General features: G+C 45.7%; 1 protein-coding gene across 1 annotated transcript; it reads right to left on the bottom strand.

Annotated features, from left to right (window-relative positions):
• Positions 1-8025: 8025 nt before the first annotated feature.
• Positions 8026-22739, bottom strand: duox (dual oxidase). Its single transcript, XM_056282149.1, has 31 exons — positions 22575-22739; positions 22180-22367; positions 21817-22018; positions 20925-21091; positions 18675-18738; positions 18111-18207; positions 17813-17903; positions 16985-17087; positions 16697-16869; positions 16392-16567; positions 16086-16204; positions 15834-15971; positions 15480-15593; positions 15107-15309; positions 14612-14797; positions 13703-13928; positions 13386-13479; positions 13122-13297; positions 12939-13008; positions 12689-12736; positions 11499-11677; positions 11060-11290; positions 10786-10885; positions 10607-10656; positions 10357-10484; positions 10071-10224; positions 9266-9498; positions 9010-9168; positions 8688-8843; positions 8412-8540; positions 8026-8276 (listed from the first exon to the last, which is right to left on the bottom strand). The coding sequence occupies exons 1-31, from the start codon at positions 22726-22728 to the stop codon at positions 8154-8156; spliced, it is 4431 nt and encodes a 1476-aa protein (XP_056138124.1). The 5' UTR covers positions 22729-22739; the 3' UTR covers positions 8026-8153.
• Positions 22740-23148: the final 409 nt, after the last annotated feature.

Here is a 23148-nt window from a genome sequence, read left to right on the forward strand (position 1 = left end):
CTACTGATCATCTTTTTTTCCATTGCATGTACTCCGTGACATTTTGGGAGGATTTGCATGACTGACTGTTAACTAAAATCCAGCTTGCTCCTCTCACAAAAGAAAACACTGTTTGGTGTTAACACGAAGGACGTTAAGAGGGACTTGATTCTGAACAACCTGATACCCCTGGCGAAATTTTTTATCCACACATCCAAATGGAGGAAAATGAAACCCCTTTTTTCTGTTTTCAAAAGGGACCTTGTGGGCAATCATCTCAGTGCTTTGAGACTAATAAAAAATCTCTCCACGGCCCGAGGACCAATCTACGATGCCGGAAGTTGGCACACCCTGGTCCCCGCCTTTGCCTGCCGCCCAGCCTGCATTGCACCCTACCCCAATGCTCATCCCTGCATGTGGTGGGTCCACAGGGTGGTGGCTCCATGTTGTTTTTTCAGGCTAGGCCCAACCGGGCACCATGGGCCAAAGCCTGGCCACCAGACGCTCGCCGGAGAGCTCCCCTCCCAGGTCTGGCTCCAGGAGGGGACCCCGGTTTCCCTTTTCCGAGCGAGGTGCTGTAACTCAGCTGGTGTAAAGTCATTGGGTTTTTTGGGAATCTCTCTTAGTCTGGCCCCTCCCCTGGGACCAGTTTGCCTTGGGAGACCCTACCAGGGGCTATTGCCCCTGACAACACAGCTCCCAGGATCACCGGGACACACAACCCTCTCCACCATGTTAAGGTGACAATTCTCGGCTCCTCCGAGATTCGTCACTTTAACGTGGAATGTCACCTCTCTGGCAGGGAAGGAGGCTGAGCTGGTGCGGAAGGTGGAGTGGTACCAACTAGATATAGTTGGGCTCACCTCCAAACGTAGCATGGGCTCTGGTACCAAACACCTGGAGAGGGGCTGGACTCGTTACCTTTCCAGAGTTGGCCAAGGTGACAGGTGCTGGGTGGGTGTGGGGATACTCACAAGTCCCCGGTTGAGCGCCACCATGTTGGAGTTCTCCCCGGGGAATATGAGAGGGTTGCCTCGATACGACTGCGAGTCGCTGGGGGAAAGGCTCTGGCTGTTGTGCGTGCTTATGCACCGAATAGTAGTTTGGAGTATTCGGCCTTCTTGGAGTCTCTGGGTGGTGTCCTGGATAGGGCTCCGCCTCAGGACTCTATGGTTCTGCTGGGGGACTTTAACGCTCACATGAGCATCGATGGAGAAACCTGGAGGAGCGTGATTGGGAGAAATGGCCTCCCCGATGTGAACCTGAGTGGTGCCTTGTTATTGGATTTCTGTCCAAGTCATGGATTGGCAATAACAAACACCATGTTTAAACATAAGGTAGTTCATAAGTGTACTTGGTACCAGAACACCTTAGGCTGAAGATCGATGATAGACTTTGTGGTCGTATCATCAGCTCTGCGGCTGTGTGTTTTGGACACTCGGGTAAAGAGAGGAGCAGAGCTGTCAACTGATCACCAACTGGTTGTGAGTTGGATCAGATGGTGGGGAAGGCTGCCGGACAGACCTGGCAAACCCAGATGTGTAGTGAGGGTGAACTGGGAACGTCTGGCGGAGGCCCCTGTCCGTGAGGTCTTCAACTCCCACCTCTGGAAGAAGTTCTCGTGTATCCCGAGGGAGGCTTGGGACATGGAGTCTTGAGTGGGCCATGTTCAAAGCCTCTATTGTAGATGCGGCAGGCAGGAGCTGTGGTCATAAGGTCATCGGTGCCTGTCAAGGCAGCAACCTAAGAACTCGCTGGTGGACACCAGCGGTGAGGGAAGCCATCAGGCTGAAGAAGGAGGCCTTTCGGACTTGGTTGACTCAGGGGTCTCCTGAAGCAGCAGACAGGTACCGGGAGGCCAGAAGGGCTGCCACTTCAGCGGTCGTGGAAGCAAAAACTTGGGTGAGGGACGAGTTCGGTGAGGCTATGGAAGAGTACTTTCGGTTGGCCTCAAGGAAGTTCTGGCAAACCATCTAGCGACTCAGGAAGGGGAAGCAGGGCTCTACTCTAGGGTGCTCGAAAGGAGGCTCTGACTGATTGTTGAACCTCGGATCCAGGAGGAACAATGCGGATTCTGTCCTGGCCGTGGAACAACGGACCAACTCTTTACCCTTGCGGAAATGCTGAGGGGGGCATGGGAGTTTGACCAGCCAGTCTACATGTGTTTTGTGGACTTGGAGAAAGCTTACGACTGTGTACCCCGGGGCAATCTGTGGGGGGCACTGCGGGAGTATGGGGTACCGGGGCAGTTGCTACAAGCCATCCGGTCCTTATATAACCAAAGTGAGAGCTGTGTCCGCATTCTTGGCACAAAGTCAAACACGTTTTTGGTGGATGTCAGAGTCCGCCAAGGTTGTCCCTTGTCTCCAATTCTGTTTGTCATATTCATGGACAGGATCTCAAGGCACAGCCAAGGTGAGGAGTGTGTCCATTTTGGGAACCTCAGAATTGAATCTCTGCTGTTCACAGATGATGTGGTTTTGTTGGCTTCATCAGAATGCGACCTCCAGCGCGCAATGAGGCGGTTTGCAGCCGAGTGTGAAATGGCTGGGATGAGAGTCAGCACCTCCAAGTCTGAGTCCATGGTTCTCTACTCGACAACGGTGGATTGCTCCCTCCAGGTTGGGGATGAGTTGTTGCCTCAAGTAAAGGAGTTCAAATATCTTGGGATCTTGTTCACGAGTGAGGGTAGGATGGAGCGGGAGATTGACAGGCAGATTGGTGCAGCATCAGCAGTAATGCGGACGTTGTACCGGACCGTTGTGGTGAAGAAGGAGCTGAGCCGGAAGGCAAAGCTCTCAATTTACCAGTCAATCTTCGTTCCAACCCTCACCTATGGTCATGAGCTTTGGGTAGTGACCGAAAGGGTGAGATCGCGAGATACAAGCGGCTGAAAGGAGTTTCCTCTGTAGGGTGTCTGTGCTCAGCCTTAGAGATAGTGTGAGGAGCTCGGCCATCTGGAGGGAGCTTGGAGTAGAGCCCTGTGCTCCTTCACATCGAAAGGATCCAGTTGAGATGGTTCAGGCATCTGATTAGGATGCCTCCTGGACACCTTTCTTTGGAGGTTTACTGAGCACGGCCAACTGGGAGGAAACACCGGGGTAGACCCAGAACTCGCTGGAGGGACTACATGTTCAGTCTGGCCTGGGAACGCCTTGGGATCCTGCAGGAGGAGCTGGAGGGCGTTGCTGGGGAGAGGGACATCTGGAGTGCCCTACTTAGCTTGCTGCCACCACGACCCGACCCCAGAAAAGCGGCTGATGATGAATGAATGAATGAAAAATCTCTCCTCAGAGCTTATGAAGAACTGAAAATATTTGAGGAAGCCTAGAGCAACTATGAAAAAGTGCAGACGTATTATCTTTTGTTTGTTTTATCTATGAATTTTTTTTATTCTCTAACATTTATGTTATATATTTTATTTTATACATTTTAAGCTCTCTTTCTTACCTAAGGTGCCTTGTATGTTGAGAGCTGTTTACTGTCATGGTTTGTATGCCTTTATGTTTTGTAAATGAATCGCTTTCAAAAAAACAACAACAACCCTTTAAGACGTACTTGCCTGGACGCAGGAGAGGTGGCGTCATCAGACGGTCTTGTGTTCTTCGAGTCAGTTGAGCAGCGTACACGCTAATGAATAGACGGACATTGCCGAGCGCCTGTTTATTTTGCCTCTCAACTCAACAGTAACTTTTAGGTTACGTGCGGCCTCTATTTTGTTCTGATAAAATAGTAGCCGTACAACCGGGCGTGGTAAGGTTGATGTGTAGTTAATTAAACGACGAACATTTGTTGTGAAAGTCCTGGGTACAACGTTAAACTGCCACCGTAGGGTTGTGGGCGACTAAACCGGCACCCCCACTTCAACCCTTGGGTTGTTGTGAGGAGGGTGTGTGGACACCCAGCAGGACTAAAAACAAAACCTGTCAAAGGGCGGATGAGTTCCTCTGTGAACCAACGGCCATCCATACCTGGAGAGGAGATAGGGACCACCAGGTACTCACCCTACTGAAACACAATGATGACTCAACCTGTTGAGGCATCAGCTGTACTCCTACGACCTCAAAAAAGGTTATGGAACTGATGATGATGATGATGAGTTGTGAAATCCCAGCACTTGTGTGGATGTGAGTTTTTGCCTTCATCCTCCACTGCCTCAGCCAAGATACACAGAACGGACCTAAACCGTTAAAGTGTGTGTGTGTGTGTGTGTGTGTGTGTGTGTGTGTGTGTGTGTGTGTGTGTGTGTGTGTGTGTGTGTGTGTGTGTGTGTGTGTGTGTGTGTGTGTGTGTGTGTGTGTGTGAAAGAAAATGTACTATTCCAATAACTAATGTTATCATAAATACATTTAACTTTTTTTCTCTATTCTGGTACTGTAGCATGTCAATAAATGTCTAATGATAGCAGTTGTGAAGTATTCTGCCTCTACTCAATACTAATACTAATTACTAACAACTACGAATATTTTTAACATCACAATTCATACTTAATCTGGAGAGTAAACAAGAGTTTTTGAGGTACAAATTTAAAATGTTCAATGATTAAGACATGTACTTTGGAAGGTGCCAGAGTGCATTAAAAAAAGCATCAAAATAGACCTTGTGTATAAAAAAAAAATTCCGAGTGAAGATCCCCCTGGACCCCCCCTACAGAGGTCCATGCTAAGCCCCGGATGTCCTCAAATCCTGGAAACGCCCCTGTATTTACATTAACATAGATTTTTTAAGATTCTAGTCAAACCTAGTTATTTCACAATCCATTAATATATTTTAGAGCAGATCAGGAATCAGGAAGACGTTATTTGTCATTTAATATCATGTACTTGCATACATGATATTACTGTGTAGCTGTTATTTATAGCTTTATGGCTTGATATAAAAAAACAAAAAGATCTGTCTATTTTCTTCTGGCTCAGTAGGTCAGAGATCACAGCACAGGCATGAATGACATAAACATGACTGCGGTTAAGTACTTTATGGCTGGTTAAATGGCTTATGCCAATGGGGAAACTGGGAATGGCTGTATGATAATTGTAGAGCAAACATGCTCTTCCTGAAGTTTTTCCCGTATTTATTCTCCTGATAAGGTTTTCCTCGTGGCGTTTTTCCTCATTCAGGTATAGGGCCCAAGTATACAGGGCGTCATATGTCATATGCTGTTGTATATTGTACTGATTGTAAAGCCCTTCAGGACTACCTACCCGACAATCCTTAACCACTCCAGATATTCATCTCTTGTGGAAAAAATGCAAGGCTGAGTTTTGCACAATTTCTGAATTGCTTACTTTTACTTGTTGCCAATGCAGCAGAGATTCATAGATTATCAATTTGAAACATCTAATCCATTAACTAAGCCAACAGCAAACCATGAACACTTTTGCGGTTGCTCATTTTAATGGTTACTTCCTGTCAAGTAGGACATTCCCGGGGAAAATATCCTTTGTATGTTTTCACAATAGAAGCCAATTGCGTAAGAATATGGTGGCTGACGGCAAGTTTGAGGAAAATCAAAGCTCACAGAATGAACTTTTTCAACATATATTACATTGGGTAGATAAAACCCAGGTTAAGCAGGACTCTGTCTTACTGGAAACGGACCCCTTTGGATTTAGAATGTTCTGTTATCGGTATCACCATTAGTGTCAGTATATTAAGCTATAAACTAATGATCTTCGGGATTGTAGCTATAAAGACTGGGCTGTGCACACTGGTGTGTAGGGCTGTTTATTGGCAAGAATCTATCGATACGATACGTATCACGATACAGGGGTTACGATTCGATATATGGCGATATATTACGCTACTGTAAGAAAGGTGATATATTGCGATTTCATAGGCTTATGTTCTCTGTGCTTGTGCTACTTCCTGTCTCAGTTTACGGTGTTGGGTTGGAGTGGAAGAGTCAAATGGCTGAAGATACTAGATTACAGACCGTCAGCCCCTCTGTTACATGGCATACTTAGGTGGGGAATTATTGACCATGTGATCTTATAGGTTCACAGTGGTTTTATGTGATAATAATGATGATGATGACGATGGTGCTGATGATGACAATTATGACAATGAAAGTGGCCGTGTTTTTTGTATACAATTTATTATCAGTAGAGATCTCATTAATGGGTTATAATAAATTTCACCATCCTTGTACAAAATTTATTTCTCATTGCCTTAAGCTGCCAGTCAGATTTCTCATTCTTTGTCAAGTAAAGTGGAACTGTGCAAGTAAAAGACATGGTTAAAAAAAAAATACAGGTTACATCCTTTACAATTGTGTTCGAGAAAAGAATTGATCAAACCCAACAGGTGTCTTCCTGAGGGAAGACATAACTAACAGATATTCCTACAGTGATAACATAAAAACAAAACAAAACAAAACAAAGGCTTATCCGGTCTCATGCTGTGCATAATCATCATTTAGAGATTAGCCTTCCCACCCTTTAGGTTACTTGTATTTGCTTTGGGATTAGCCTATAACATTGATCCTTCCACCACGTTATTGGCCCATGAATTTTTGTTGTTTTCTTATCACCTCACCCGGTCACGAGTTTATCTTTGCACTTAAAAACACCCTCCGTGAATCTAATTTCCTTATGAAAAACTGAGTCATAATATCAGTGTCACGTCCCTAGTGTAATTGAAGTGCTTGCTTTTTATACGGCGATTCCAGAGAATCTGGGACAACTGCGGCACAATCTTTAGCAAACAAATAAATGAGAATGAGAGAGCAAGGCACAAGTTGAAGTCACGCCAAGGGTCTAGTTTGGTCAGAGTTGTCTGTACAGTCATCTTGGGTGTTATCCTTTACTTGTATATCTGTTTCAGTTCACAATACAAAAACAGGGACACTGAGTCACGTTAGACGAAACCTTCGCGGTTACCAAATGGATAATATTGTAATGACCACGGATAAGTGGACTCGCTAGCCCTTGGCTAATGGGTTGGACACTTTAGTCGACTGGTTGAACTAGTCGCCCATGGTGCGGGAGACCCGGGTTCGTGTCCCGGCTGCCCCCCGAATTCGCTACAATAATAATAATAATAATAATAACAGGACAACATAGTAATCTGTACTTCAAATAAAATGGTTAATGATAGCAGAGTTGGGGGACGTCAAGGTAGCGTGGTGGTCTGTTCTTTTGTCTACCAACACGGGGGTTGCCTGTTCGAATCCCCGTGTTACATCCGGCTTGGTCGGGCTTCCATACAGACACAATTGGCTGTGTCTGCAGGTGGGAAGCCGGATGTGGGTATGTGTCCTGGTCGCTGCACTAGCGCCTCCTCAGGTCAGTCGAGGCACCCGTTCAGGGGGGAGGGGGAACTGGGGGGAATAGCGTGATCCTCCCACGCGCTACGTCCCCTGGTGAAACTCCTCACTGTCAGGTGAAAAGAAGCAGCTGGCGACTCCACATGTATTGGAGGAGGCATGTGGTAGTCTGCAACCCTCCCCAGATCAACGGGGGGCAGCGACTGGGACAGCTCGGAGAGCGGGGTGATTGGCCAGGTATAATTGGGGGAGAAAAAGGGGGGGGACATGATAATAGAGTTAAGTAATTGGAGATAATTCAACAAATACAATATATGGAGGGTAGGGGTACATTGTTTTTGTTATCCAATACAGAATATTCCGGGGAGGATTATTTTTGCGACTTAAAATAAATGTAACCTAGAGATGAACATCAGTAACAATGCACCATGGTCTAAAAATGTTTTAGTATCTGAAAATAAATGTTGATATTCATGCATAATACATCTCATGATGATTTTAGTAGAATAATCTCCGTTAGGCGATGTACAACCAAATGTCCCATGATAAAATTCACATTCAGTGATTTTAAACAACAGTTTGAGGGGAGCACTTGATCAATAAGCAATGCAATTCTTTAATTATTATCATTTACTACCCATTATTCAAAAGGTTCTATCCCGATTTAGTTGGTAAGCTGTTTAGCACGTCACTCTGTAGATTTGGCAAGAATGTGTGTCACTGATCACCGTGAAGCACTGAGCTGCCAACAGGTCAAAAGTTCTCGTAGTGATGAACAAGTTTATTAGCATTTACTACCTGTCAGAAGCTTCTATCCTGATTTAGTTGGTAAGCTGTTCAGCACATCACACTTTAGATTTGGCAAGAACGTGTGTCACTGATCACCGTGAAGCACTGAGCTGCCAACAGCTCAAAAGTTCTCGTAGTGATGAACAAAGTGTGCCTGGTCCCTCTTGTTCATCTGCTGGCAAGCCCGTTCCACACCTTTGGTCAGTCCGGGGGGACCACAGCTGAATACACCGATTTTACCCACCTATTATGAAATTGAAAATATAATAATACATAAATTGAAATGAAAAAGAAAAACAATGCGTCTTATGTAGTGGGTTCAGCCTGTGGTTCTTAGGCAGGAATACAAGGCAGGTAAAGAAAAGGTATGAGCAGAGACCTGGGGATGGACTTCCTGCAGGGAGCTGAAGAAGGACACAAAGGGAGGGCGGCCAAAGTGAGTGACGGAGCGCAGGCCGGTGAACAGGCTGCGGTTCCACACCTTCTGGAAGTGACGCTCACACACATACTGAGCACAGATCAAACACAGGAATTGGTGAGAAACATACCTACTGCATGCAACTTTGAAATAATAATCAGAGCTTATTCAATACCGCATCACGATGCAGTTTCCGTTGTCATGAGGGTTAATGTAAAATAGAGCCCCTGATCTCACCAGCATGGTGGTGCGGAGGTCAAACTTCTCCGCTAGCTGAGTGATGTAGATATGAACTGACACCAAGTCGAGGGTGTCCAACTCCTCCACCTCTCTGATGATGTCGGACACCCACTCAAACTGGCGTTGTGTCCGTGTCACCCAGATGAAGTATACCTTCCAGGAAACAATGATCATCCTTCTATCAGAGAACTGATTCGTGTATAACTTGTCGGAATAATTACGCCCACACAGATGAGGCGGGAAGTTTAAATGTGAATGGGTGTGATGGGATGGCTCTTAGGACAATGTGTATGTTATTGTAATCGAGACATAGGCTCACCTTTTGACACTGAACCTTCGACTTGACGGAGGACTTGAACACAAGGTCCTTGAGGATGGAGGTGAATGGGGTGACTCCAATCCCTCCTCCCACCAGAACAGAAACCTCATAGTCAATCCACTCCTGATGGCCTTCTCCGAACGGTCCGTCCAGGTACAACTAAGGATGAATTTCAAACATTAGCATCATCAAGGACACAGAGGTGCACACATGCAGACAGACGTACAATACGCGTTAGTACTACAACATATCATGCCTTTGGATAGGTGCCACGCTCGACCTCGCTTTCGTCGGAGTAGAGCTCTCTTAGTCGATTGGTCCAGGGTCCCACAGCACGGATGTGCAGGCTGAGGTTCTCTTCGTGTGGCGCTGACGTCAGGGTAAATGGGTGATACTCGTCCGTGCCCAACAGCAGACACGCTATACGAACCCACTGGCCTGAACGATACACAAAGCCCTGCGGGCGCTTGAATTCCAGATGTGTCACACCTGTAGGAAGGACAGCCGACGGAGGCACAAACATAAAACACATCATCCATAAAAATGCTATAATCCAAGTAAAAACAATGAAATGCTGTGATTTCGCGACTACAGACAGAAAAGACAGACAAAAATAAACAGGGGGAAAAAAGGACACACTAAACACTGCAAAAGCGGTATGTCTGACTAAGCCTGACAGTCACACAGCAATATCTTGTCATCTTGTTTCAAGAATCATTTATTCATCAAGAGCTGACTGTAAGATTTTTAATCTTAAACTTTTTAAACTTCATCTTAAAAAGAGCATTGGTCTAATGTCTAAAAAGTGCACAATTAAACTTGAGAAAAGTTATGTTTAAGACTTGGTGGAATGAATATCTTAAAATCAATGCAGCTTAACTTGTTTCAAGACTTCTCGTCTTTCAGGTAATCAAGTGATTTTGGGGATTTTCTTGTGTGAATTTGCAGAATTTGGTCTCATTTTGTCACTGCATTTTTTGCGGTGATGAACGCATAGTAGTTGACCCCCGTAGTGACATGTGTTTGCTTATCCTTGTCAGATGCAAAATGCTGCACATCACCTGAAGGGAGAAGTTCGGCTCTGACCACAGGGATCTCCACTTTCTTCCTGCTCAAACTGATCAGTTTGTCCAGCAGGAAGAGCAGCGCCGGGGGGATCAGGTAGATATGGAAGCGTGGTTCTTGAATCAAGGCAAAGCTTCCGTGTATGACAGTCTGTGGGAGAAGCACAAAGCCAAGACCTCCATCACACACTGTTAACAAAAACCTCTTTCCTGTAAGTGCAATTAGATTTTCCATGCTTATTCGGTGCTGGTTGGGTTTCCTAGTTGACGAAGAGGAACTCACCAGGGTGTATACAATGATGTAAAGGTAATGCGTGAGCCAGAATCCACGGAAACTGATGCGGCGGAAATAGCGGGATGCGAAAACATATATGAAAGAAAAAGCTAAGAGAAGCAGGATACCCGTCATTCCTAAAACAAAACACAAAACCAGAAATGAAAACAAAATGACAATCTGATATTGAACCCACCGTTTGAGTCTGACAATGAAACTGTCAGCTGTCAAAATGCCGAGCTTTTATTTTCCTGCTTACCTGGGACTGTTTGAAAGAACCACCATTTCCAGCTCTGGGGGAGTTCAGATCTGAAAAATGGAGACAACCCAGAAAAAATCAACTACACAAATGACACAAATGCATTATGTTGTGTTTCTGTAGCAAAGCCCTTATTCTATGGGGCCTGCTAAAATCAAATAGCTTTTAATACACATTACCCGTTGTTGAAAAAGACTTTGGGGAAGAGACAGGACAGGATGCTTAGGTCACTGATAGAGAAGATGTAGACGTTGACTACATGACCCAAACTATGAATGACTGCAGAAGAAGGAGAAAGGGAGGTGAACAACGACAAACAGTGTGAAGGCAAAATTAAGTTGGCAGAAAATAACGAATGAGGGCAGTGCCACGTAAAGAACCATGTGATAAGATGCGACACAACTTTGCTGTTGAAACAGCTGCTATGACTTCTCGTTACTGTTGCTACCAAACCTGTGAGGACGATGGCAGTCATAGCCATGAAGCGGTGGAAATCGATGGCGGCATCAAAGGGGATGTAACGGTTGAGGAAGGTTTCTCGGCACAGTGTGATGAGGTTGCGACACACGGTTAAGAGCATGTAGGGAAACAAGAAGGAGATGGCCGCTGCTGAGCCACGAGACACCACAATCCCTACGATCGAGGTTTCCGGGATACCTGTGGAGTCGGCCTGCAGAGCATAGTCTAAACACAAAGTTATGAGTTTTTATCTCTCAGTTCAGGCCTTGACTCTTGATATGCTTTGATTAAAAGCAGTTCAAGTGAAAATAAACGTCCTGTTTGCTAAGACAATAAAGGATTATGATGTTCTCAGGAATGATGAAGGCAGAGTCAGCATAACAATAAGGTATTAACAAGGAACATAAACAAGGAATTGGCAAATGCCACTTACAGTAACATCTTTCCAGCGCCACGCCTGCAGTGATGCCATAAACAATGATGACACACACTATGTGACGACGGTAATTCTCAATAAAGCGTTTGAACTGCTGGATCTTCTGCTGGATGGGGTTCCTTAGGTATGGTACACGCTTTGGCTTCACGTAGACCCTTGGAGTTTCGAGGTCGGGCCTGAAATAAGTCAGTTCACTTTTAAGCGTGGGTGATTTACAGTGAATTCATTTCGGTCTGCATTTCATGGAAGTGCAACACGTATGACCACAAAGAAAGCCAAGGACGACTATGTGTCATGCTGTTAATACCCTACTCAGAAAGCCTAAGAATTAGCGCATCATGCAAAAAACTACACATTTCAAAATATTTGGTAAACCACATGGTCCGTTACACATCCATAGTCACCGCAAAATTACTGGTATCCCTCATGGAGCAATAACCGATACACGTACATAAGTCATGGTTGTGGGAGGGTAGAAATCAACATGAATTACTGCCCTTTCTCTCTCAGCTGATGAGACAGTGACATCAGTGGGAGTCGCTATGAGGGTCTCATAGTCACTTGATGCAAAATGTAACATTTACCCACCAGAAAACACTGGATAATATACACGCCAAAATCTGCAATTAGGCAGACTCTTAATCTACTATCCCACATTTATATATTTTTTTTTGTGGGGTTTTTTCCCCACGTTATCTCCCTAATTGTATCCGGCCAATTACCCCACTCTTCCCAGCCGTCCCGGTCGCTGCTCCACTTCCTCTGCTGATCCGGGGGAGGGCTGCAGACTACCACGTGCCTCCTCCGATACATGTGGAGTCGCCAGCCACTTCTTTTCACCTGACAGTGAGGAGTTTCAGCAGGGGAACGTAGCGCGTGGGAGGATCACGCCATTCCCCCCAGTCCCCCCCCCCCCGAACAGGCGCCCCAACCAACCAGAGGAGGCGCCAGTGCGGTGACCAGTACACATACCCACATCCGGCTTCCCACCCGCAGACACGGCCAATTGTGTCTATAGGGACGCCCGACCAAGCCGGAGGTAACAATGGGATTTGAACCGGCGATCCCCGTGTTGGTAGGCATCGGAATAGACTGCTACGCTATCCGGACACCCTACCACATTTATAACTTAATATGATCTATGGTAGGATAGAAGGCAATTCTAAAATGAAAAACAAACAACATACTTCTTCCCCTGACGTCTGCGCAGCTCACGGGCATCTTTCTTGTTGCCACTGTGAACAGAATATGGTGAGTCCTCAGGATGTGAATTGGGAAAGATAATAAAGATTCACACCTGTTGTGAATCATCTTGTCCCCACACAGATTATTTGCTAATAGCTGTTAATTTGGATGATGACAAAAGGCGTGCTTTCCAAACTGGTTCGTTGTAATCATTACAGCACGCCAACCTTTGATTTGGCCCTGTTCCCTTACCTGCTTTGTGGGCAAATGAAGGATACTCTTAGGTCTCGACTCAGTTTTTTCTTCTCCTGCGTCTCCATCCCTGCTCAAACAGCAGAACCAAGAAGCCCATCCAATAAAGTCAGACAAAAGGTTCTTATAACTCTAGTAGGAAACAGGATTCTTGGAAAATGCTCTGCCCGATCGGCTACTGACCTTTGACATTGAGCTGGGCAAACTGCAACTCCTTCTCATGGTCCCGCAGGAGGAAATGGAAGTTTTCCCAAGTGACTATCTCTTGGTTGTCAAGGTCTGCTGCCCGCATCATGGTGGAGATACCCTGCTCCACCTGGCTCTTGGACAGAGCACCATTGGAGATTTCAATGAAGGACCTATAACACACAGAGGGGGTAAGATGGATGATGACACATGCAAAAAGATTGGATGTAGACACAAGCACACAACAATAGGCAAGCAAACCTGAGCATCCTGGAAAATTCTTCTTTGGATAAGAAGCCGTTTCCACTGGTGTCGTGCATAGAGAATAGGAGCTTGGATTTTTCCTCAGGGGACCCTATACAAATATATATATTTAAAATATTGATAACATTCTCAACTCTGTTCTACAGGTAAACAAAGAACCATTCGGGCCACCTACTTCAGTATCAATATTAGATTTGATATTGGGTTTATTTTTTCAACTTGCACCAAGAGGACAACAAATCTGAGGAAGGAAACAAGTGGTACTTTTCTCTTTGTTTTTCATTTGAGTGGAGGAGAGAGATCACGGGATTTACCTTTCATGAAGATGACCATTACGTCAAGGAACTCCTGAAAGGAAAGGTAACCATTGCCATCCTTGTCGGCTAGGGTGAACATGGAGTCCACGAATAAAGAGTCCGGTTTAAGTTGCAGTACATCTGCAAACTCTGACGCGCTCAGCTCACACTGGAGAACCTCCCTAGTTTTCTTGCGGATCACACCACTTATGAAGCCGGCATCACCCTTCTCTATCTCCAAGATCTGCACAGCAGTGGGACAGTTTCACATTAAATGTTACCATAGTGTCATTAGGAATATCTCCAACTACCATCTGTGGTCATCTTGAACATGAATGACCTTTTCACTTGAGATCAGGCTTATTTTTTTTATTTTCCCCCCCTTTTCTCCCCAGTTGTATCCGGCCAATTGCCCTAACTTCCAAGCCATCCCGGTCACTGTTCCAGCTCCTCTACTGAGCCGGGGAGGGCCGCAGACTACCACATGCCTCCTCTGATACATGTGGAGTCGCCAGCCCCTTCTTTTCACCTGACAGTGAGGAGTTTTGCCAGGGGGACATAGCATGTGGGAGGATGATGCTATTCCCCCAGTTCCCTCTCCCCCCGAACAGGTGCCCCGACCAACCAGAGGAGGCGCTAGTGCAGCAACCAGGACACATACCCACATCCAGCTTCCCACCCGCAGACACGGCCAATTGTGTCTGTAGGGACACCCGACCAAGCGGGAGGTAACAGAGGGATTCAAACTGGTGATCCCCGTGTTGGTAGGCAACGGAATAGACCGTCACGTCACCCGGACGCCCCGAGGTCAGGCTTATTTGACCTCAGACAAGTATTGACGACATTGTGTTACCAAAGCCAAAACTACTGCCACAACGTCGAACCACACAGTGAAGGATGAGTTAAACATCCAGGTGACTGTTTTACCTTACAGAAGGCATGTCTAATGAAGGTCTCCACAATCTGAGCCCTCTGCTCTTTGGTCAAAGCCTCCTTTAGCAGCTCGTTCCTTCTCATCTCCTTCACTGTGATCTCCTGCCTGCTGTTGTCGGCGTCTGGACATAGCTGCTCGACAAATTCTGCACGCTTGCACTCGTCTTCAAAAAACAGCACCTGTCAGCACAAACACAGACGGGTGAGGAGGAACCAATTAACAGACTGAGTCAAATTCAGAGGATGTGGTTAGATGCTTTGGGGGAAAATGAAAGGATTTTTAAATGTTGGCCCCCCACACCAAAGATTTGGATTTTAGATTGAAAAAAAGTTTGCTAGTTTTAAATGTGCACACAATTTTAAAGCTCTGCGGAGGGAACACAAACACAGCCTTTGGTAGCGCACCCAGTTGACGGCAACGTATTAAGATCCGTTTGCTCCTCCGGCATTGAATGTGCTGCTGTGACTTTTATGATTTCGAATACTCACCAAGTCGTGCTCTTTCGGCACTTTGAGCAGCAGTTCTTTGCGATCGCCGTCATTGGAGAGGAATAGATGGAGGTGGGCCTGATTACCGAGGATGAGGCAGCGAAGGGGAGGACCAGCCCTGTCAAACACCTGCAGCCTTCTCCTCTCGTCGATCTCCACACTGACCTGATGCAAAGGCTTCTCAGGGCCCTGCCACTCATAGGCTGGGCGCGCAAAGGACAGTGTGTGACAGGATATTGGATAGCATAAGCAAAGGTGTAAAAATTACAGGAATCCATCACACCACATAGAGAGGTAACAAGCATGTATATGCATTTGTACTGTGTGTGTGTGTGTGTGAGCGTGTGAGCAAGTACTACCACTGATACCGTACCCATGATTCCAACAGAGGGCTCCTCTGTTCTGTCATCAGCTTTTCCTTTCTTTTGGTATTTCTTGGACTTGGACTTGTGGAAATGTGCCACCACACAAGCCACTAGAAAGCTCACTGTAAGGGCAGAGTAGTGACGGGGATATCAGAATGAGTGCGTCACAGCCAATGGGTTTGAAATCCTTTTGCTCCTTTCCTTAATCATTGTCTTTACTTTCATTCTAAAACTTCGCCCCTGTATGGTGCAAGTTTGGCTATATAAATGTCAAGCTGGCTTACTGTTAGCTTTGGTCATACAAGGGACTCGAACATACAAGAACACAAACTTGATCTTTTTTATACCACTTGTCTACTGACCAACAGGGAAGAGGAACAGGACAACGATAGATATGCTAAAACCAACTTCGCTCCCATCAAAGTAGTCGAGTTTGGTGATGTTGGTGCAGGGGTCAAGCGCTGATGCAATCACTTGAACAGGCTGAGGACAAGGGTCACCTGGGGGGGGGGTTACAGAGAAATTTTGATATTTAGTGGACAATAAATCATTTATTCTGTTATTTGTCTGATAGAGTACGGCCCATATGTAAAAGAACCAGGGTTTATTGTTACCGTCCTTCCAAAAGAAAACATTTTTTTGCACATCGTTGGCTTCCGCGCTGGTGACTGCAGTAAGGACATTGTGATACGTCACGTAACGGATCGCCTGGATCTCCTCATCTGTGAACAAACTGGAAATACTCCCGCTATGAGTAGACGGCTGTGGTTTAGGTGAATGGTCTACCCGATCCGCGTGAACAGTATCATCGCAAAAATTGATTACAGCAAGGGTGCATGACGTGACTTATACCAAAAATGGATAAGATTGTGCCATAAATATTCTTTCGCATTCAAAGTCACTGCTCACGAGAATCTTACCCATTCTGTCTATTCTCGAACCAGAAACGGTCCCCATTTCTGATACGCTCGAACTGGTCCAATATGATGGCAGAGAAAACCGGACCCGGGCCATTGTGAGCTTCAAGCAGCCCTCCTGGGAATAGTTCAAGTTTGGAGATGTCTCCGTGATAAAGTTCTGCAACCTCTCGAAGCAACTGTTGGAAAAGGATACAGAATACAATTTCACCAATACACTAGCGTTTGAACAGATTTTGATTAAAGTTCATGTATCTAAGTGATGTGTTTGAGGGGAACGGACGTTTTGGGGACCCTCGGACATTTACCTGCGGGTTGGCACTGTTGAGCTCGGGGTTAATCTCCTCGAATGTCTTTACAGGAGGTAGATCCAGAGCCTGCCTGACCTGGATGTAGCTGGAGAGGCCGAAGTCCCTCCCTCTCTGCACCGTCAGGGCCACCAGATCGGACCGGGAGAACCTTAAGGGACCATACATGTAGTCTAGCGGGGTGGAAATTAGACCACAACTGTAAATATTAATTGTTATCGCTTTGGTTGAGTGATAATGGTTGTGAAGACCAAATGAACGACAATGAATAAGAATGGTCAAAGCGACCTCTTAGGTCTTCCACAACAACATTGTCTTCTCTCTCTGCAATCTGGGAGGCCATCCCCATGATGAGGTCATCTATGTCCTGTCCTGATTTCACATTGGGACTCTGGCGTGTGTGGCAAAACAGTTGACAAAAATGAATTCACATCCAATGTATATGTCACTGATACCATCTCTGCATTTTAAAGCGGCAAACAGATACTACAAGGAGAACTTTATGAGAATCTCTCATAGACAGGTGCATTTATTTTTACTTACTTTAGGGAAGAAACGATAAAATGAGATCTATACGATTAAAAACAACAAACGGCAGCAAGAGACGATTTCAAACTGGGGCGCATCCATTTACATCCATGCTGTGCTTTGGGTCCTTTATTTCCCCTTTTCTTTTGGATTTTCCCCCAATTTTCTCCCCAATTGCACCCAGCCAGTTACCCCACTCTTCCAAGCTGTCCTGGTCCTGCTCCACCCCCTCTGCTGATCCAGGGAGGGCTGCAGACTACCACATGCCTCCTCCAATACATGTGGAGTCGACTGCCAGCCGCTTCTTTTCACCTGACAGCGAGGAGTTTCGCCAGAGGGATGTAGCGCGTGGGAGGATCACGCTATTCCCCCCAGTTCCCCCTCCCCCTGAATAGGTGCCCCGACCGACCAGAGGAGGCGCTAGTGCAACAACCAGGACACATACCCACATCGAGCTTCCCACCCGCAGGCACGGCCATTTGTGTCTGTAGGGACGCCCGACCAAACCAGAGGTAACATGGGGATTCAAACCGGCGATCCCTGTGCTTTGGGTCCTTTTGAAAATGCACCAGAGTGATCCCGACATACCTCACGCTTCCAAAAGCTGTTACAAAGACGAATCGCAGGCGATGAAGTCCCGCCTATGTCGATAATCTCCCGAAAGTGGCATGTTCTGTCTCTGTAGACCAAAAATTCATAAAAATATGTTCCTATGAAAATCTGTACTTCCGATTTAGATTGCGTTTGAAAATTTGAAAAACCAGATGACATGATGCACTTGACAAAATAACACTAATAGGCTCAGTGTTCATTTTGCACGAGATTTCATTTTGACCTAGAATTTTTCGAGACTACTGCTAGTCACGTGGAAACAAAAAACGAGTACCTCATGTAAATACCAGGTGGGACCATGGAGATACCAAAGCGCATGGCAGCAGCCCCAAATTCGGGAGAGATGCCAGGATCGACAAATTTCTGATACCCTGCGTGCAGACAAAATATCATATGATAGAAAACATACCCTGCAATACAGTAGGAGGACAAAAAGCAGTCTATGAAGTAACAAGATCAACATTATGTAGCCACAGTAAAGCAAAGGAACTCTTGTGGCGTATCCCTGATGAAGTGGGGTGCTATGATTTATCGGGAGGGACAAAGTACAAAACATCCGTCGAAATTAAGATTAATATAAACCAATCGAGCTCATCTGGCAATTATCCCTTGAACCAGTTCTGCAGAACCACAGCATGCTTTATTGTACTCTGTGCAGTGACAATAGAGGAATTCTACTCTAGTCTGTTCAGTTAGAGATGCTTGCTCAGCAGAAGGTGCACGTCAGACACTTTGCAGACGGGGCTCCAGCAGAGGCACTTCACCAGTCATGGTCTGTGGCTGCCAGTGTGCTATTTGTTCCTTCCCTGTACGCACATTCACCATTTCTGTTTCTCACCTGGGTAAGGAGGAAGCTTCTTGTTTCCGAGGTATGCTGGAAGCCATTCATATAGAGCAATATTCTGTTGGGGGGGAAAAGCAGTGTAGCGCCGCATTATGTAATAATGTAATAAATTTTCACATCATTATGTAATAACGCCACGTTTTTTTCAAATCAAGACATAAATTTTGGTGGTTTATTGCATAGTGCACCAAATTATTACATTTTCTTCATAAAAAAGTGTAACATCCGCATTTTGTAATAAGTTGTTACATATTGCGGCGTTATTACATAATGCGTCGCTACAAGCAGTAAAGATGAATTAGTTGCAGATTTCATGATTACGTATCGTCATGTTTTATCGTTTTGTTGTTTTGTGTGTGTGTGTGAAATGGTAGCACCAGGCTGATTTAAAAAAACAAAAACAAAACATTAATGTAACACACATTAGTTCTGATTCTTTTGCGCAGTGGCTAACACAACGAGAAGAGAAGAGAGAGAACAGACAAGGTAACCAATTGCACGTGCTGTGGGAAGTCGGTACTGATGCAATCATGTTAAAGTATACTGCTCAAAAAAATAAAGGGAACACCTAAAAACACAATATAGACCTCGATGAATGAAATATTTCAGCTGAAAATCTTTATTTATTAGACAGAGGAATGTGTTTAGAGCAAAATAACCTAAGAATGATCCATGGAAATCAAAATCATTAGCCCATTAAGGTCTGGATTCAGAATCATACTCAAAATCAAAGTGGAAAATGAGAACATAGGCTGATCCAACTTCTGTGGAAATTCTTCAAGACGATTCAAAATGAGGCTCAGTAGTGTGTGTGGCCTCCACGTGCCTGTATGCACTCCCTACAACGTCTGGGCATGCTCCTGATGAGACGACGGATGGTCTCCTGAGGGATCTCCTCCCAGACCTGGATCAGGGCATCGGTCAACTCCTGGTCAGTCTGTGGTGCGACATCGCGTTGGCGGATGGTACGAGACATGATGTCCCAGAGGTGCTCGATTGGATTCAGGTCTGGGGAACGTGCAGGCCAGTCCATAGCATCCATGCCCTCGACATACAGGAACTGCTGACACACTCTGGCCACATGAGGACGAGCATTGTCATGCATGAGCAGGAACCCAGGGCCCACTGCACCAGCATATGGTCTGACAATGGGTCGGAGGATCTCATCCCGGTACCTAATGGCAGTCATGGTACCTCTGGCTAGCACGTAGAGGTCTGTGCGGCCCTCCAAGGATATGCCTCCCCAGACCATCACTGACCCACCGCCAAACCGGTCATGCTGGAGGATGTTGCAGGCAGCAGAACGTTCTCCACAGCGTCTCCAGACTCTCTCACGTCTGTCACATGTGTTCAGTGTGAACCTGCTCTCATCTGTGAAGAGCACAGGCCGCCAATGGCGAATCTGCCAACCAAGATGTTCTCTGGCAAAGGTCAATCGGGCTGCACGGTGTTGGGCTGTGAGCACAGGCCCCAATTGTGGACGTCGGGCCCTCATACCATCCTCATGCATTCTGTTTCTCACTGTTTGAGCAGAAACCTGCACATTAGTGGCCTGTTGAAGGTCGTTTTGTAGGGCTCCGGCAGTGCTCCTCCTGTTCCTCCTTGCACAAAGGACCAGATAGCGGTCCTGCTGCGGGGTTGTTGTCCTCCTGCGGCCCCCTCCACGTCTCCTGGTGTACTGGCCTGTCTCCTGGTACCTCCTCCATGCTCTGGACACTGTGCTGGGAGACACATCAAATCTTCTTGCCACAGCACGCATTGATGTGCCATCCTGGATGAGCTGCACTACCTGAGCAACTTCTGTAGGTTGCAGATACCGCCTCATGCCACCTCTAGTGGTGAGGGCACTAGCAAAATTAAAAACTAACCAAAGATCGGCCAGAAAAGATGAGGACAGGCAAATGGTCTGTGGCCACCACCTGCAAATCCATTCCTTTTATAGGGGTTGTCTTGCAAATTGTCTAATTTCCACCTGGTGGAAATTAGACAATTTACCAACAGGTGAAATTGATTCACAAATCAGTGTTGCTTCCTAACTGGACAGGTTGATATCTCAAAAGTGTGATTGACTTGGAGCTACATTGCATTGCTTATGTGTTCCCTTTATTTTTTTGAGCAGTGTACATCCAGTCCACCCAGTAATTCACAACCACCTTACTGTTGGTGCAAACTCCATCCTTTCAGAGCTCAACTTAAATGGACACCTGTGCTGTGAGAGCATTAGATGGAGTTGTTTCCTTATACCTGCAACGTGGCCACAACGATCTTCCTGGCATTCTGAAATAGGTTTTCGTCTGACCATTGAGGGTGCTCCTCATGAAGTTTGGAGGCCATGTAATTGTGGTAGCGAAACCAAACGATCCCTTCTGCTGCCGTGAACAAGTTCTCATTGGCCCAGGCATTTCCCAACTCTGGACGGACACAGAGGAGGTCATAAATTATAGGGAACTGTCCTAGACGATCATCTGATGTACCTTTGCCATAACCACAACTTGGTGAATACAGCACAGAAGCAATTGAATCCCTTCGACAACAAACAGTCCCTAAGGCATTTATAACACACCATACCAGCACATATCATACCTCCACAACATGAGAAAGGTCTCTGACCTTTAATCTAAGTCTTTATCACACATTTGAGAATGGAGCGGCAGGAACAATTCTGCGGCCCCACCCTGAATAATAACTATGCACATACCAAACAACACCGTCTATGAAACATTGCTCAGAAGAGAGGTGTGCTACATCTCCTTTGCCATAGACATAAGGATGTACGATGGCAAAAAGACAAACCATTACGAATATCAAGCAGATCGGCTCAGATTGCAAGTATTAACCATGGGCGAAATAGCTTTCTCAAGTAATTCCTTTTTGAAACTTAGCTTAAAATGCAGTATTCCCCAACGTTATTTGTTTTGTCCTGCTCAAAGCTCCAAATGGGTTGGTTGTCTCATACTTAAATAACAATATGTGCCAAAATGCTTAAAGATTAACCAAAATATATCCCCAAGTCAGTTCGGCATGCCTTTATGGCAAGTTAATGTTGTCCAGATGTGTTAAAAAAAATAATTAAAGATTCTTAGCTGTGGTGATTGAGCCACGTCTTCCTCTGAGTATAGAACCTGAAATCTCTCACCATAAAGGCCGTTGGGTCCATGCTCTCCTGTAGAGGGGTCAGCAGCACTCCACATAAGACTATGCCCTCCCTCTTGTTTTGGCATGTTATACTCGGAGCCCGAAGTCAAGAGCCCTCCAGAGAAACTCCTCAGGGCATCTGACCAAGAGGAGGAAGGCCCGTAGATGGAGCTGCCATCGATCCAAGCAGTCACAAGGTTCACCTGTGTAGCATCGATAATCTCAGAAAGGCAACATGATGTAAATCTGAGCTCATAATGTACTTCGTCACGTACACTGTTTGTTTTTTTTACAGACTTCTCCCTGGAAACGGCTGTATTTTTGAGCCGTATCACATACACTGGTCAACAGTCAGCACTACTACCTGTATACGAGGGTTGTTGGGACTCTGGCTGGACTCTTTGTCCCAAGATGCTCTCTGAAATGGCAGCAATACTTTCCCGGTGCCAGAGGTGTCAAAGATAGGATCTCCTTTTGGTATTGGGATGTTCATGAACTCAGGAGGACATCCAGGGGTTCTTGAGTCAAAAATTTCAAAAGCAATATGGTAACCTGAAGAATCAGAGTACAAAGAATTTTCATGTCACCACTCCAGATCTGATTACTGGATTATAAACAGGGACTCTGTAATACATAGCCCTTACACACACACATGCACACACACACACACACACACACACACCACATTCAACAGAACCACAACAGAGCCATGTACGACACAACGTTCAAAAACGAAATGACAATCCACTGCATGCTTACCAAAAAACACAGAGAGCACTGTTTGGTTGGTGGTCGAGGGCAAACCAGACGGACCCTTCGCAATCAAACGACTGAGTCTTCTGGGATTTGGCAACTGTGGCTCTTGAATAGGCTGGTATACACCATCAGCGTAACGTGCGGGCAGGAGGCGCATAAGATGGGAACCTACACAAAGAGGTTGAGTGGGTGCGGTGGTGTGTTGTATTGTTCACATGCTAATGTAACCTACCCACTGTACTGTACATGTCATAGTAACTTACGGTACTTTAAATGCTACTGCGACTATTCTGTACATGCTACTGTAGTTTACCAACTGTAACATTGCTACTGTAACTCCAAACTGTACTCTAACTTAATGTAATGTAGCACTGCACATGCTACCACAACTTATAAATTGTACTTTACATACTACTACTGTAACTACAGTAGTAATATGTTACAGTAGCAATGTTACAGTTGGTAAACTGTAACATTGCTACTGTAACTCCAAACTGTACTCTAACTTAATGTAATGTAGCACTGCACATGCTACTGCAACTTATAAATTGTACTTTACATACTACTACTGTAACTT

The sequence above is a fragment of the Lampris incognitus genome, chromosome 6 (assembly GCF_029633865.1).
Source record: "Lampris incognitus isolate fLamInc1 chromosome 6, fLamInc1.hap2, whole genome shotgun sequence".
In the NCBI taxonomy this organism is placed as follows: domain Eukaryota; kingdom Metazoa; phylum Chordata; class Actinopteri; order Lampriformes; family Lampridae; genus Lampris; species Lampris incognitus.